Raw genomic sequence first — 17,385 nt, 5'->3', positions numbered from 1 at the left:
GCAGCCCTCCTATCTGCTGAGTGGGCAGCTGAAAGGGACCTAAAACTGCAAACTAGAAAGCTCACAGCACAGCTCAGAAGACTGCCTTGTGACAAAACATATGCACAACACTGGGCAAAGTCTTCCTCCCTCCTTAACTCCTCCCTACCGTCCACCCCCAAATAGTCTGCTATTCTAGGTCAACATACTTTAAATATAGGTGCATTATGAATCAGCTAGAGTTATATAATGATCAAGCAGGAAGGACCTTTACAAGTATTATGTAATGGAACACTGACTCTGGAGCCACTTACTGTGTGACCTTGGGCCAGTTCCTCCACCTTTCTGTGTCTCAGTGTCCTCATCTGGAAAATGGGAATAATAAAGACAACTACTCCTTAATACTGCTGCAAAGATTAAATGAGCTAATCCATGTAAAACATTTAGAATAGTGCCTGGAACATTATACGTGTCAAGTTTTTCACTATTCTTCTTATTAACTAGTAAATCTCATCATTTTTATGGAGGAAGAACTAAAGCTCAGAATGGTAATGTGACTGCAGCCAGCAGTGATAGAGCTAGTATTGGACTTGAGGTCTCTGACTCCTCAACTAGTGTTCTACCATAGAGCGTTAATGTATAACCATGCATGTATAATATCCCTTGACTGACTAAAGATACAAGTAACAACATACAGTGCCTAGCACTATGTCTCACATAATACAGGTGTTTGTAACATGTTTAATCCATTCCTTTTTCATTCCAGGTTTAATCCAATATCTGAAGAGAGGATTTGACACTAAATCCCAGAATGTCCAATGTTCTATTGTTCAAAAGGCAGGATGGCTCAGGACTGTTGAACAAAATACACATAAGTTCTTTTTTTTTCCTTTAATTTTCCTCTGAAGGAGCACAGGGTACCTGAGTATGCCTAGCATATTAGGGAACAGAGACTTTTCTTCCTTTCTCTTTCTGTATTTTAGCGGTATACTCATGAAAGCAATTTAGATGCTATTCTCAGGGCTGGATGATGTTTCCAACTTTCAGTAATTGATACCTATCAGTTGAATTCAAGAGGCAAGAGAAGCTCACAAAATAACTACAGTATTTGGCAAAATACAGTAAATGCAGCCAAGGTAAGCTTTTCAACAATCTCATCATTTCTCTCTCTCTCTCTCACACACACACACAAAATCACTCCACAGTGTTTAAACCAGCCTACGAGGCCCTGTAATATCAGGCCTCCCACCCACCCCTGCAGCCTTGTTGGAGCCTCACTCTTCTCAGCTCTCCAGCCATGCAGGTCTTTCCTTTCCTCAAACTCACCAGTCTCTATCCTGCTTTAGAGCCTTCACACTGACATTCCCTGTGCCTGAAAAGTCCTTTCTTACAGCCTCCATCTGCACCTCTGCCTTGGCTTGCCACCTAGCTAGCTTCTATTTATCCTTCAGGCTTTGCTTAAATCTCTTCCTCAAAGAAGCCTTTCCCAATGACCCAGACCAGTCCCTCCCCTGCCCCTCTCCCAAATCACACACACTTGGAACATGCTTCTAACCACTTCTCCAATGAATATCTTTCTCCTCCACCAGACTGTAAGCTCAAGGAAGGCAGGGGCTGTGTCTGTCTTGTTCAGTGTTGCTTGCCCTGTGCCTAGCACAGCGTTCAGCACACAGTAGGTGGTGAATGAAACTAACAACATCCTCCAAGGACTCAAAGGATCAGCTGATAAACTGATTTTCTAACTTCTCCACTCAAATTTGACACAAGGCATCCCATATCAACCTGTGGGCATGACAGAAATACACAAACTATACAAACAGGTTATGTACTCTCTTTGGAGAAAAATTCAGAATGAGCAAAAACTTGGACTGGGATTATATGTATTTTAAAATTACCATGTGCAAAACCATAAGAAAAATGTGTTCCCTTTAAAAATAAGCTTCAGAAGAAGAAAAAGTACTGATGTCTTCATCAAAGCTTGTCATTAACACACACACTATGCTCTTTTGGGGAGACTAACTCACATAGGAGAGTGGAAGAAACAAGAGAGCATTTATTTGTTCCTCCTAGGCCATTACCATTCATTTCCAAAGTAAATTTATCTCCTAATGAAAGAGAATGTGCTGAACCATAGTTTTAAGTATATCCAGGCAAAGTACCCAGTGGTGTGATGGGCTTCTATGAGCAGTGTGCCCGCAACGAGGGAGCACGGGGCCAAGGGAACAGCAGTATGATGGAAGGACAGCTGCCTCTGCCAATAGCTCCAGTGCCTCTCTTCTTTAGGGCTTTCACCCTGGCACCACTTACAGAATTAACTTCTCTTACTTGGAGAAGAAAAAAGTAGACTCTTCTCCATCAGAACAGATGGCATAGGCATCACACGATAAAGATTCCAAAAGATCCTTCTAGAGAAATTTTTGCTTTACTGAAGAATACAAAAACAGTCATAAAAAAAAAGCATGACCAGGAAGTAGGTACTGTACCAAGAGACTAAACTTCCTGTATGGAAAGGAGGAGAAGAGGAAGAAAGGAGAGGCAAAAGAAAAAAGGTGGGGGCAGGGAGGTAGAAAAAAAGAAGGAAGAGCATTGAGGATGAAAGAAAAGTTAAAAAGCACGTGTGATGGAAAGGGGTGAAAGATCAGCAACTAAACTTTACTCAAGGGCATAAGATCCATACATCTCAGAGCTTAGAGATACCTCAAAAGGAAAATTATGTGATCAAGCATCCTCCCTTTAAGTTAGTGGAGTGTTAATCAGCCTCTGACATTCACTGAAGCCCGGCCATGAGTTCTCCACAGTTAAAGTAATGGCTTGACATCAATGAAGGTCCTTGAAGTAAAGGCCAGGACTTCTAAAACACCTCTCCTCACTAAGTCTCTACTACTGATTACAGGAAACATAAACAGAACTCACTTCTTTACGTTTTATTTATTTTTTGTGTGTGTGATGAAGATCAGCCCTAACATCCATGCCAATCCTCCTCGTTTTGCTGAGGAAGACTGGCCCTGGGCTAACATCGGTGCCCATCTTCCTCCACTTTATATGGGACGCCGCCCCAGCATGGCCTGACAAGCCGTGCATTGGTGCGTGCCCGGGATGCAAACCTGGGCCACCAGCAGCGGAGCGCGTGCACTTAACCGCTAAGCCACTGGGCAGGCCCCCAGAACTCACTTCTAACCACACTATGCATAGGGAGGAGATTCTGGGTACCCCCAACAGGTGCACTTTTGGCTGTGCTGTATAACCTCAACACAGTCACTATGGAAACTGATCCTCCCAGACACATCTGTCCATAAGACACCCCAGAGCACTATCACACTATAACCTTTAAAATCTGTCTTATCAAACGAAGGATGGGAAAATATATCTCCCCCATTCGAAGAGATACTGGGAATGTTTCTGGTTTCAAATACATTGCTATTGAAATTAAAAGCTCATTTTTCATAAGAAAAAGTTTAATTCCAAAAAAGTGCCTAGCACAGTTTTCAGCAAACAGAAGGCTTTAATTAAATACTGGTTGCTCAAATGAAAAAAATGTTCGTTCTGAATCATATTCACAGCTGAATAATGGTTATGCCCTCCTCAAGATATGAGGAAAGGACTTCCACAAACTGGAAAGGGGGCAGGGTACTATTTTAAGCCATTCTGCTCAGCAGGACAAGAAAACAGTTGCTAAGATCTGCATTCATTTTATGGTAATTTCTGAGTCTGTAAAACAAAAAGAAATGCTCACTGAGAAAACCAAAAGCCTTGTGCCTACTTTGGCGCTTTGAAATTGTTGAGATGGAACTCCACCTTGGTCTGCGCGCAGATGACCCTGAGGCGACAAAGGTAAAGTGTTGGCACTGGCGACTTTGTTTGAAAAAGGACTTTCCCCTCTGGATTTCCAGGTTACTGCTGGCATTCATTTGAAACCTTCCAACCCATCTGCTGGCCAGGCGATACCAGCTCCTTTGCCAGAATTCGAGCGATTCCCAGAGGACCCCACTGCGGGAGTCAGCGCCTCCCTCCAGCCGACCCGGAGGGCATCGTACCCTTCAAGGCATCCCAAATCTCGGTATTTTGTAGTACTTCAAGCGAAAGGGCAGCTGCCGCCCTCACCCAGCCCCAACAGGGAGCAGTGTCCCTACAGCATGGGTGACACGGTCCTGCAAGAGAACTGCTTTGGGGAAATATTCCCGGTCCGCGCAGGCCTCCCTGGTCTCAGGCGGGGCCGTGACCCGACCCCCGAGGCGCGTCCCGACGCCGCCCCCCGGCCGCTCAGACAAAGGAGCGGCCCCCCGGCGCGCCCCCACTCACCGCTCAGATAGTTGGTCCACTTGTACAGCACCCCCTCCATGGCGCCCGCGGCCCCCTCGCCCCCGCCGCGCCAGGGCCGCTTCCCTCGCCCGCCGGCCCCTCACTGCCCCAGACCCCAGGCGGCGAGGAGCACCGGCAGCAGGGCCATCGCCCGGCGCTGCCGAGCCGCCCACTCCCGGCGCCCGGGCCCGGTGCGGGGACGCCCGGCCCGCCTCACATCGTCGGCTCGGGGGCGGGGTCACTGCGGCGGCCTCGGCAAGTGAGGACTCGGCGGGCCGAGGGGCCGGGGCAGCGCGGGGGACGCGCTGTCCACAGGGAGGCCAAGGCGCTGGGTGGCCCCGAGAGGCAGCTGAAGCCTCCGAAATGCCGCAAGGGAGGCAGCGAGTCGCCGGCGGCGCCACCTCGCGCTACCTGGGTCCTCCACCCGCCGTGCCCCGGGCCCGCTCGCGCATGCCCAGTGCCCCGCTCGCGCTCACGTTCCCAAAATCCACTCCGGGGTTTCGTAGCGACGGCGGCGGTGGGGCTGATGAATCCGGAGGGGCCCGCAGGGAAATCGAGTCCGGGGAGGCGGGTTTGGGAGTAGGCCGGGGGTGAGAACGGAGGAGGGAGGCTCTGAGACAAGTGTGGGAAATAGTGCAGACTGTTAAAGGTGCCGTAGATGGGTCTGGTCCCACCTCCTGATATTTGGGGCCCCTTAGAGTGCCCCCTGGGTTCTAGTCCCCAGGGTCCAATTCTTATTTCAAGGCTGTCTAACTCATCCCGTTTGAGGTACCCAACAATAGGGCGTACGGAGATGATGAAGATTTCACGATAGAATACTGTGTGGCCAGTGTAAGTAGACGTCTAAACTCGAAGGCTTCGCTACTGAAAGCATGGTCCTTGGACAGCATCATTGCCATCAGCTAGGAGCTTGTCAGAAGTGCAGAATCTTGCCCCAACCCACAGCTCCTGAACCGAAATCTGCATTTTAACAAGATCCCCGGGGGACTCCTATGCATATTAAACTGTAAGAGAGTACTGTGCTAAGGACATTTGACCAGGGAAAATGTTAGCTGTAGATTAAGTGGAAAGAGCAGGTACGAAACAGAGTGTACAATTATGATCCACATTATTTTAGGCATATGTCACAGAAGCATGCACCAAAATGTTAAGATGATTATTTGTGGTCGGTGTTGTTGTAGGCTATCTTTTTTCTTTCTTTCTTTTTCTTTAGTGTAAGATTGCCAGATTTAGCAAATAAAAATACAATTGATTTATTGTTTATATGAAATTCCAATTTAATTCAGCGCCTGTATTTTACCTGGAAACCCTACTTTAGTGCTTTCCAGTTTCTTCCAAATCGACTGCAATGAACATGTATTGCTTTTGAAATTAGGAGAAAAATGTAAAAGTAAACATTTTAAACTAAGATGAGCCTGTGTAACTCGTAACCGTGATTACTATTTCTTCTTTAAAGCGGAGGTCTGCACATCTTTCTCCCCGATAGAAGCTATTATTGACCCTCTACCCTAAGGTCACCTATGTGACAAATTATTAGCAGCCATAATATTATGCGGTGTTGTAGAATGAATCAGAAGACCTGGTTTGAAGGCGGAACTCAACTGCTTTGGGGTTGAACAACCTTAAGCAGAACACTTAACGTCTCCTAGCCTAAAGATACTTATCTTTCCAATGAGATAAAAGAATCTGCCTTACTGGCAGTGCAGTGAGGTTCACGCACAGGAACACTCTTTGTGAACTCTACAGCACTATTTAAGCCTTTATCGTTTATGCTGTAAATTAAATAATAAGCAATAGCAGGAGTCTTAAGATTGTGGAATCCTGGGGGGCTTCTCACCAACAGCGAGAGTAAGCGAGCTTTTCCTGAAACCGCTACCGTTTCACCAGGTCCCACCACGCTCAGCCGGGGTACTTGACAGATGTAAATCTGCCGGAAGAGTTTCCGGGTAGCTCCTTGCCCCAGCCCTCTGCCCAAATCCGAGGTTGTGGACTTCTTTAACCCGCCGTGCTCTAGGACCGCTCAGGGTGGTTCGCCGCGGGGTCGCTGCCCCGCTTGGCCGGGCTGTGAATTACATTGTCGCCCCGCCTTTGGCTTGAGAGGCGCCTGAGGGACAGCACGGCAAGCCAATGGGAGGCCGTCCTTTCCAGGCGGCCGCGATGTAAGAGCCAGTCAGGCCGGGTCTGGGTTTAACTCTTTAGAGGTGAGTTCGCAGTGCGTGGGCAAGTTGTCGGTCATAAATGTGCCACGTCTGCTAGGAAGGGGGAGTCATGAACTTGCCAGACCACCGTTATGCTTAAGCCTTCAACTACGTTCTTAGCTCTGTGAGGTCGGGGACCCTGTCTCTGTTTTGGTAGGAACTTCTTTCCTGCTCCAGCAACATGAGGCTTTTCTTGTGGAACGCCGTCCTGACGCTGCTGGTCCCTTCTTTGAGCGGGGCTCTGATCCCTGAGCCAGAAGTGAAGATTGAAGTGCTCCAGAAGCCGTTCATCTGCCATCGCAAGACCAAGGGGGGTGATTTGATGTTGGTGCACTATGAAGGCTACTTGGAAAAGGACGGCTCCTTATTTCACTCCACGTAAGTAGTTATACTCCGCAGATAATGAAAGAACCCACCCACCTATGCTAGTTCTTGGGCAGAAAAGGTAGCGTGTAACAGGTTTTACCTCTCTTTTAAAAAACTGAAATATCTTATTTCCTTCTTTGGGGAAAGGAAATTGTTTAAAGCCAATCTTATATAACGAGGCCTTTGAAGGTGTTATTGGAAACATGTGGTCATGATAAAGCGGTTAATTTTTTATGTAAAAATTAGAACTAGAATCTGAAATACTGCAGAAATATCTAGGTGTATAATTAGGCAATAAGTAGAAAAAACTTAAAGGAATTCTCATTTCTCAAACTCCATTTCTGAGAAAAAATACCCAATTCCATTTTTAATTTGGTGTAGGTGAAATTTACTTAAAACTTTTAACAGCAACTTCATGAGCAGAATACACAATCATTTATTTGCTTATTGTAGGAGATACTAATGTTAGTTCATTGATCTCTTTAACTTTTGTTCTGACAGATGACATTTTGGTCAAGGCACAGGACCATGATTTGTTTCATCATTTGTTTCTTTCTAGAAATTCAAAGACTTCATTGATGGGTGTGGGTGTGGTTATGGAAGATTAATCCAATACCTACAGTGAAGGATTTTCAGGTGGTTACACTATCTTTATTTCTGTTCTATAAACAAAGAAATTGCAACATGGAAAAGCTTTACAAGTGTAATGCCAATTAGGCATTGGTTCTCTTCATTCCATTCCAAAAGTATTTATTGAGCATTTCCTCTATGTTAGGCCCTGTGCGTGATACAAGGGAGATTCAAATATTTTGGCTTCTCTCCGTCCTTGTCCATTCATTTATCTGTCATCTATCAAACCCTTATTAAGTGGCCACAAGTCAGGCCCTGGGGATGCAAAGATGACTAGGAGTGGGTTCTTGTTCTCTAGCAGTATACCGTCTACAGCGGGGAGGAAGACAAGTAAATAACTCATGCTATAGAGTACAGAATGTTCAAAGTGCTCACAAAGCATAATGGAGTCTGGAGTTAATTATGCTGTGAGAGGTGGGGAAAAAGAAAGACTTCCCAGAGGTTGTAATTGAGATGGGGCTTGAAAGATGAGTGGAGGGTTCCAGGTGGAGAATGGGAGAGGGAAGACGTTCCAGGTAGAGAGACGTTCCATGGTAGAGAGAACCACAGCCATGAAGCTTTGCAGTCCATCCTAGACCTCCTTTTCTGATCAAGTGCCTCCACTGGGCGTTCAGACCTGGTCTGGCTTGAGGTTTTGGAGAAGTGAATGGCACTTTTTGCTGAACTCTTCCAGCCCTTGCAAAAAGTTCCAAAACAATGGCTTGCCATAGAATTCTCCACAGCCCTGTCTTCTTATCGACAAGGCCAGTGCCACAGTGAACATTAAATGATATTATGATTTGCATTTAAAATTTTCACTTTTAGCCCGATCTCTTGTAGACCCAGCCTGATTTCTTTCAAGTCTCAGAACCAAAAACCTCTGCAGACTTTGGTAGTAGCCATGGGATATTATTTAGCAGTTTGCTACTAAAGTTCTAGTACCTGATGAGGGGACTGTTGTTGTGCAGCCTCCATGTAAATGGTTAGGAACTACTAACCCTGAGTATCATGAAAAGGAGCATCAAATGATCAGTTTCTAGAACCATAGCCTATGTGGTAAATAGCTTAAATCCTTTAGCCGTGATGAGAAATGTGCCAAAACTGTAGTCAGTGCTGGGTGGTAGGTTGTTTCTTCCTTCTTTATTCTTTCTTAGTCTTCCCAAGTTTTCTACAGTTGGTATTTTGTTACTTTGATTATGGGAAGAAATTAAGGAAAAGAGGAAGTAATGGGCTTTACCTAGATTTAGTAACCATGGTACCCATGAAACCTAGTGGAATGACTTCTCGTTCTCACCTACAAGATATCCTTGAATAGAACACTTTCCTTATTGTACTGAAAGGGAGCTCACTGGACTACTCAGCCCCGCAGCCCCCCAGTAGCTCGGCAGGTTGTTTTTCTTAGGCTGGCCTCTCTTCAGCTCATAAGCCAGGATATCTTAACCATTCCCTTCTTCCTCAGTCCTTGAGAGACTACTCCTCCAGGCTTCCCTGCATAGCCCCACAGTAGACCCCTGTGGAGAGAACTGAGCTAGGGTCTGAGTGGGAATTCAGGGTTGAAGAGCAGCCTTTTCTACTTATCAGAGCCATCAGCAGGCTGTACATCAGGAAGGTTTGTAGGCAGGCTATAAGATGCTGTTCTCCCAACTCTCCAGTGTCCTTATGGGTATGGACCCATGTGTGTTGGCAGTAAATTCTCCTTAGCCTCTCATCCTCCTTCCCAAACTCACTCATTTTTCCATTATTTTCTCCCTCTTCTGCACCCTAGTAGCCTTCCTGGGACAGCATCACTTTGTGGTTAATACCTTGAACTTTGGAGTTAGGTCAACTACTGGCACACTTAACCTCAGTTTCCTCATCTGTACAATGGGGAAATAATGGTACTTACCTCATATGATCATTGTTAGAATTAAGAGGCAAAGCATTTAGGGCATTACCTGGTATACAGTAAATGCTCAAAAAATTATTTGTTTTTATTATTATTCCCTCTGCCTGTCTCTAGCTGAGTCAACTGTGTGAAATTTGCATCAAGAAACATGGGCAATGAATTGAATTATTATAAAGTTGGCTTGGTTTTGTGTTTGTGTGTATGTATGTGTGGCTATTTTCATTAATTCCCAAATTGAACCACTTATAGGTGGAAAAAATGTACCACAGCAATAAAAAATAAAATTACTAAAGAGGTCTAATGTGTTTTCTTTCTCTCGCAGTCACAAACATAACAATGGTCAGCCCATTTGGTTTACCCTGGGCATCCTGGAGGCTCTCAAAGGCTGGGACCAGGGACTGCAGGGAATGTGTGTAGGAGAGAAGAGAAAGCTCATCATTCCTCCTGCCCTGGGCTATGGAAAAGAAGGAAAAGGTAATAACAATTCTACATTGTTACTATAGCACTAGAGTTCTTCTCAGGATTAGGAGACAGAAGTTAGTGTAACTACTATGTATTTTTTTTCTAGAAGGAAACCGAGGACTTGTATTTCTTTGAGAAATACAATTATGTCTTGATTATCATTTGAAATGGCCAATTAAAGCCATAATATCTAAATGGTCACCTGAGCTAACAATGAAAAAAGGTTCTGGAAACTTCAACTCTCTTATTTACATTATTCACCAATATGATGATTAAATGTGTGTGTGTGTGGTACAATATACATAACATGTTTACCATTTTAACCATTTGTAAGTGTACAGTTCAGTAGCCTTAAGTACATTCACATGGTTGTGCAAGCATTACCACTATCCATCTCTAGAACTTTTTCGTCTTCTCCAACTGAAACTCACCAATTTGTTTTAACAATGCAAAAAGAAAGATTACTCTATATATATATGTATTTTGATGAGTTGAACATTTGAAATATACATTAGTAAGGCATTAAATGCAGTTTCAGATATGGGCTGTGTGAAATGAAAGTTTCCCACGACAAGGATGTTATTGGAGGTTCTTTTCACTCTTGTTTTATAAAGTTTTTGAAAATTTATTTAAAAAAAATAATGGAGTGGCAAGAAATGAGTTTAATAAAGCAGAAGCAAATGGACTAACTGGTCCAGGGAGCTTTTGTGCTAATTTGTTCCTGGGCAGGCACATACACCTGTTTGAGTGGGAGCCCGTGCAGCTTTCCAAAGGACTATCTACAAGAGGCCAGAAGATGTTTCATATATAGGAGATGCATTCATCCTGTAATTCCTTTATTGTAATCTAACCTAAGGGAATAATCAAGTATCAGGAGAAATATTTGTGAACAGAGATGTCCATTACTGTGTTGTTTCTAATAGCAAAAAAATTGGAACCAACTTTCGTATATAATGAGAAGAGTTTAGCTAAATAAAATATGGTCTAGTTATTTAAAAAATGGCATTTCAAAGATTTTAAAAATTATATCTAAAATGTCTGTGATATAATGTTATACGTAAAAGTAGAAAATAAAGCTATAGTATATATACTATGATAGTAGTAAGTATAGGAAGAAAGTATATACACATACAAAATGAATCACAAGGAAATAAATAAAAATGTTAACAATGGACTGTAGGGCTGGGGATTATTTTTATTTCTGGTTCTGTCTCTTCCAAATTCTCTACACTGTGCATATATTACATACATAATGAAGAAAAAAAAATTTTAAGTAGTCATCAGAACCAGGCAGAGAACCACTCTGATACTGTAGAAATACAGACTTCGCAGCATCCTTAGGTCTAAGCTTAAGCCTTTACAAAGTGGGAATCCTAGCCCTAGTCTCCTGAGAAGAAAATAGGTGCCACATGTGAAGCATTATATATTCTAAAATGGAACTTGCTATATAAATCTTATGCATAGAGTAGAATTTACTAACCAATTCTTATTTTAATAATAATCCTCCTTAGAGAGGAAAATCAAGTGTCTAGAAAATGTTTCTCTGATGTTCAAATGCATTCTTTTACCTTCTTGTGTTTTTATTGTCTCACCTTTAATATTTATGTATATAGTATTAGTCCATTACTCTTTCTCCATACTATATTTAACTCAGTTTTATTTTACAGCGAGTAGAGAGCTAAATTTGAGTCATTTCCTTTAAACTGAGCACAATGAAACTAATTCTACTAATATGAATTTAACACTAATTTTGTAGTCCTTTAGTCCCATGTTTGCATGCCTCCTTTGGAAAGACACCAGTTTTATCGACGACCTAGTACATGCCCCTTCTCTGTCTAGATCTGGAATGGTAAGCTTCAGCACACAGTGTAAGTTTGTTCTTGTTAGTGCTTACAAATGCTCTTTCATGGAAATATGTGGGATATGGGGGACTAATAAATATTTGTAATGTCTAAACCTGTATGTTAAATATAGTTAGAGGAAAAGAAGTGGAAAAAAATTGTCCATACTTCCCAGAAAGTTTTTTTTTTTTTTTTTAAGGTCCCTGGGACTTGAACAAAGCTCTTTTCACTTAAAGATTTTTATCTCCCTTCTCAGAAATTTGTTTTAATTTCTCCCCTCTCGTAAAATTTCTTGAACATATGTATAATGTTCTATGTCAGAGGGGGTGTTTCCTAACTTTCTGAAATTGTTGAACCTTCCTGTGTTGTTTTTAAAGCCTGTAAGAGAATTACATGTTAGTTACATGTATTGAGAGCTTACTAATTTTCAAGCAGAATGCTAAGTATTTTGCATGGATTTATCTACCTTCATCCTCCCAACAGACTCTTGAGGTGGGCAGTATTGTCATCTGCATTTTACAGATAAGGACACTGAGGCTTAGAGAGAGGCAGAAGTAAGCTTCAATCGCAGATAGTACGACACCAGAGCTCACTCAATAGTATACTGCCTCCAAGTGGTAGAAATGGCAGTACTCTTATGTTTTTCTAGGTCAGAACTTTTCTGACCCCAGAGTTAGTAAATCACTTGTACTATAATTAACTCTAAATTATCTAAAGTCCTTTAAGTCATTCTTGACATATAATTTGTAATATCTTAATTATATTTGAAATTTAATACCCAGGCCATTAGGCACATCTGTATGTATGTGTATAAAACAATTTTTAATTGCAAAGCCAAAAACAGACTGCTTTTGATCTATTAGTTTGGATTATTCCTTCTTTATTCTATTTGTTTGACTAAAATATAATTAGAAGTAATTTCTATCATAAGTGACAATCTTAGGAAGGCTCTTCATTTAATTCAATTAAAAAATGTGTTGTCTAGTACCGTAAGTTTTCTATCATCAAAACTTTGAGATCTTTTTAATAAAACTTAACCCCCGTCTCTCCTCATGTCAGGTAAAATTCCCCCAGAGAGTACGCTAATATTCAATATCGATCTCCTGGAGATTCGAAATGGACCAAGATCCCATGAATCATTCCAAGAAATGGATCTTAATGATGACTGGAAACTCTCTAAAGATGAGGTGACCTTTCCTTCCTCCTACTCCTCTTTCTTTCTTTTAGCTCACTTTTTTAGAAATATATTTTTAAAGAAAATTTATTTTTATTTGGATAAAATGTTATGTGTAAGTTTTCTTAAAATACCAATGCTTTGAAAATTGACTTTTTCATAAAAAATCATTCTTTTGGAGAGAAATATATTGAGACTTAAAAAGTACCATGTATTCCTCTGCTGTTTTTCTTTCTCCCAATGCTTAAGGTTCACTGTGTCTTGCCCTTGCCCAGAGTTTTTCAAAGATCCATTTTGCCAAGACAATTCCCATTTTGGAGTTGGAAGTATTTGGAGATATTTATCCCTAGTATAAGTAACATAGATGTCCTGAGAAATACCTTAAGTGGAGAGTTTCTGTTTAAAACTGTAGACTGGCTGTTAAATGCATTTTGTAGTGATTTCCTAACAGTTAGCAACAAACACCTCACATGCTCAGTTTGTTCAAGTTAGCACCTGGAGAAAGGAGACTCCAGTCTGGCTTTTCACAGCAGGAGACCTTTCCCAGCCCCTTGAAGTCCTGGTGTTTGGGTAAGGAGAAAGGAAGAAGTCTCTGCCTATAATTTATTTAGGCTTTCGCAGCCATTGCTACAGACACTTGTCTTAGTCTGGCTGCTGTGGGGAAAGCAGCAGAGGTAGATATTTATCCCTATGTTTTTTGTCTACCCACGCTCTCCATTCTGCTTGGCTGGTCAGAAATCAAGTCCCTTTCTAAGCTTTGATCAGTTTCATTCAAATAGCCAGGAAATGATTAAGTCTTGAATAAGCTAAGTTGTTATGAATCATGGGGTCATGATCCACAGCTGCTAAATTTGTAACACCTCATAGTGTTACCAGTCGTAGGACTTTTTTCCATCCAAGATAAATTTTTATTCCCTTTCATTGAAAAAGAAGCTTGACTATATAACACATTCACATAGTTCAAAAAATCAATCCAATTTAAAAAGATATTTACTAAGAAGTGTTTCTCCTACCCACATCCTCTTCTACAGTGTGATCCACCCCTGTTTGTATCCAGTTTTATTAGTTTCTAATGTATCCTTCCGTTGTTTCTTTACACAAATACAAGCAAACATGAATACATATTTGTATTTCTCCCTTTCTTACACAAAAAATACATACTATGCATAATATTTGGCATCTTGCTTTATTCACACAATATATCCTGGAGATATATTCTATGGTAATCCATAGAGCTTCATCATTCTTTCTTTTGCCAACTCCATTAAATCATTGTAATCTTAAAAATAAATATCCTCCAGGGGCCAGTCTGGTGGTGTAGTGGTTAAGTTTGGTGCACTGTGCTTTGGTGACCGGGTTTGCAGGTTTGGATCCCAGGTACAGACCTACACCACTCATCAAGCCATGCTGTGGTGGCAACCCACATACAAAATAGAGAAAAGTTTGGCACAGATGTTAGCTCAGGGCCAATCTTCCTAAGCAAAAAGAGGAAGATTGGCAACAGATGTTAGTTCAGGGCCAATCTCCCTCACCAAAAAAAATAAAAATAAAAAAAATTTAAAAATAAATGTACTCCATATATTTGCATGTTGGTGGTAAGGAGAGGAGAGAGACTTCGAAATTGCTTATCTAACAGAAAGAATACTAGGGATATGATTAAAAATGAAAATACAGGTTGAATTGCATTATGGTGAATCTAGTGGGTAATTGAGAGCAGTATTTTGTTTCTATCTTTAAATATCTAAATGAAAATGGAAAATTTTAGTCTAAGCACTCATCCAGCTGGTTTTTGCTTTAATTTCTGAGATTGGAAGGTCATGTAGCGTGATTGTAGTTGTGTCCACAGCATGTACTATTCCCAGACACATATTTTTTTATTTTTGAGGAAAATTAGCCCTGCACTAACATCTGTTGCCAATCCTCCTCTTTTTGCTGAGGAAGATTGGCAATGGGCTAACATCTGTGCCAATCTTCCTCTACTTTATGTGGGATGCCTGCCACAGCATGGCTTGATAAGCAGTGTGTAGGTCCATGCCCGGGATCCAAACCTGCGAACCCTAGGCCGCCAAAGTGGAGCACACGAACTTAACCTCTATGCCACTGGGCCAGCCCCCTCAGACACTTATTTAAATAAAAGAAAGCCATCATTGAATCTGATTTTAAGAGAAATATCTGGGATTTTGACCCTTGTTGGATAATAAGATCCAGATAATTCAGTGGATTGAAAGACAGCAGTCTTTCAAATGCTTGGCTTTAGTTAGAATTGAATGAAGAACAGGTAGTATGCTTTCACTGGGTGTTGTTTTTGTTTTTGTTTTTTTTGCTGAGGAAGATTTGCCCTAAGCTAACATCTGTTGCCAATCCTCCTCTTTTTTTGCTTGAGGAAGATTAGCCCTGAGCTAACATCTGTGCCAATCCACCTCCATTTTTTTTGTATGTGGGACGCTGCCACAGCATGGCTGGTGAGTGGAATAGGTCTGCGACTGGGATCCGAACCTGGGAACCTGGGCCACTGAAGCACAGTGCACAGAACTTTAAGCACTAGGCCATGGGCTGGGCCCCACTGGGTGTTTTCCAGATGATACAAGCCTTATCTTTGCCTCTGAGCAATATTCTGTGCCCCTACTTTAGCAGTATAGCAACAGTTTTTAAGGGAAAAAATTCCTTATAATTTTTTTACTATTCATTAGAAATATAAAGTAGTTGTTCAGTAGCTGTTATATATAATTAAATGAACTACCAGTCCAATCTGTGATATTGATTGGCTCGATATGGGTATCTTATGAACTAGAATTGTTAATGAGACTCATTATTTTGTAGGTTAAAGTGTATTTAAAGAAGGAGTTTGAAAAGCATGGTGCGTTGGTGAATGAAAGTCATCACGATGTTTTGGTGGAGGATATTTTTGATAAAGAAGATGAAGACAAAGATGGATTTATATCTGCCAGAGAATTTACATATAAACATGATGAGTTATAGAGATACATCTGCCTATTTTATATAGCATCCATCCTTAAAGAGAGGCAACCATCTTTAAAGAAAGTCTTATTTTTTTTAACAGTGTTCTGTTCTTGCTTTGTTTTTTATTTTTATATATTTTTCTGAATATTATTTGAAGAACCCCTTAGGGCTTCTAAGTACCCATTTCTTTCTGGTGAGTTATTGGGAAGAAAAAATTAGTTTGTCTTTGAATAGAAGACTTCCGGACCATTTTCCACTTTCACATATGAAGCCTTATGTTTTACTTGCTTACTTGTAATTTTAAATATTGCAACGGGGAGCATGCCACAACATGAGAGCAGGTTAGAGCACAAATCGGCACCCTCTATTTCTGCTTCCCTCTATTTTCCCTAAGTTAGATACTGACATTTGAAAACCCTTTTGCAATAGCCAGAGGCTTACTATTTTCATGTTATAATGAAACAGTATGTCTGTAACTGCCTTTGAGTCTCTGCTTGAGGAAAAGAGGAAAATGGTTGTTGGACTCTACTTGTTAACAGTTAACTGCTTTACTGAGGAGCTGGGCAATGCTGAAGTGAGTAACAAAGTTAATAATTTATAAATATGCATACATCAAAACATTCTGCCTAGGACTTAAGCTACATTAAGTTTGGTTCCTAGTAACTAATGACCTACCATGATAAATAGGACAAATTATTTATGTGTTTGTTTCTTTGTAATAAAATATGTCAAAATATTGTAGAGGAGGTTTTTATTGTTCTTGCCATCAGTTGATTCCAACTCCTTGCAACCCTCTGTACAGCAGAGCGGAACCCTGCCCAGCCTTTTTGCACCATCCTCTCACCTTCCAGCACGATATCAGACAATGCCCCGCTGCTATTCGTAGGGTTTTTATGGCCAATTTGGGAAGTAGGTGACCAGGCTCTTCTTCCTAGTCTGTCTTAGTCTAGAAGTTCTGCTGAAACCTGTCCACCACGGGTGACCCTGCTGGTATTTGAAATACTGGTGGCATAGCTTTCAGTGGCACAGCAACATGGAGCCGCCACAGCATGACAACCGACAGACGGGTGGTGTGGTTCCCTGACTGGGAAACAAAGCTGGGCCACAACAGTGAGAGCTGAATGCTGAGTCTTAACAACTAGACTACAGGTAGAGGAGGTAGAGAGTTGTATTTAGTCAATGTTTACTTTTTAAGGCTAGCAGATTACCCTTCCTGGTTCTTTAATGAATAAAGTTTATAACTAGTATATTATACTACAGTAACACTGTATCATAAGACAAATTGTTAAGCCAATCAAAAATGAGGCAGACCTACTGCAGCTACTATTGAATAGAGATCTATCCTGGGTCAAAAAATTGATGATTTTAAAATTCTACCTTTTTTTTTTCTTTTTGGTGAGGAAGATTAGCCCTGAGCTAACATCCATTGCCAATCCTCCTCTTTTTGCTGAGGAAGATTGGCCCTGGGCTAACATCTGTGCCCATCTTCCTCTACTTTATAGATGAGACTCCTGCCACAGCGTGGCTTGATAAGCGGTGTGGAGGTCCACGCCTGGGATCTGAGCCTGAGAACCCTGGGCCACTGAAGCGGAGCTCGAGAACTTAACCACT

General features: G+C 41.6%; 2 protein-coding genes across 2 annotated transcripts in view; one reads left to right on the top strand and one right to left on the bottom strand.

Moving 5' to 3' along the window:
• The window catches only part of PLEKHA8 (pleckstrin homology domain containing A8), a 52,985-nt gene extending 48,295 nt beyond the window's left edge, over positions 1–4,690 (bottom strand). Inside the window, exon 1 of the mRNA XM_004418869.3 lies at positions 4,279–4,690. Within this exon, the coding sequence (XP_004418926.1) occupies positions 4,279–4,318 (40 nt within the window). The 5' untranslated portion in view covers positions 4,319–4,690. The remainder of the gene's footprint in view (positions 1–4,278) is intronic.
• Positions 4,691–6,472: 1,782 nt separating this feature from the next.
• Positions 6,473–16,515, top strand: FKBP14 (FKBP prolyl isomerase 14). The gene is made up of 4 exons (XM_004418872.3): positions 6,473–6,854; positions 9,659–9,810; positions 12,699–12,826; positions 15,634–16,515. Exons 1-4 carry the CDS (start codon positions 6,658–6,660, stop codon positions 15,790–15,792), a joined length of 636 nt encoding a protein of 211 aa, XP_004418929.1. The 5' UTR covers positions 6,473–6,657; the 3' UTR covers positions 15,793–16,515.
• The last annotated feature ends 870 nt before the right edge of the window (positions 16,516–17,385 follow it).

Source organism: Ceratotherium simum, chromosome 1 (assembly GCF_057802395.1).
Source record: "Ceratotherium simum simum isolate JZ-2026a chromosome 1, ASM5780239v1, whole genome shotgun sequence".
NCBI lineage: Eukaryota > Metazoa > Chordata > Mammalia > Perissodactyla > Rhinocerotidae > Ceratotherium > Ceratotherium simum.
The sequence above is the reverse complement of the archived record's forward strand: the minus strand, read 5'-3'. Positions and strand labels throughout refer to the sequence as shown.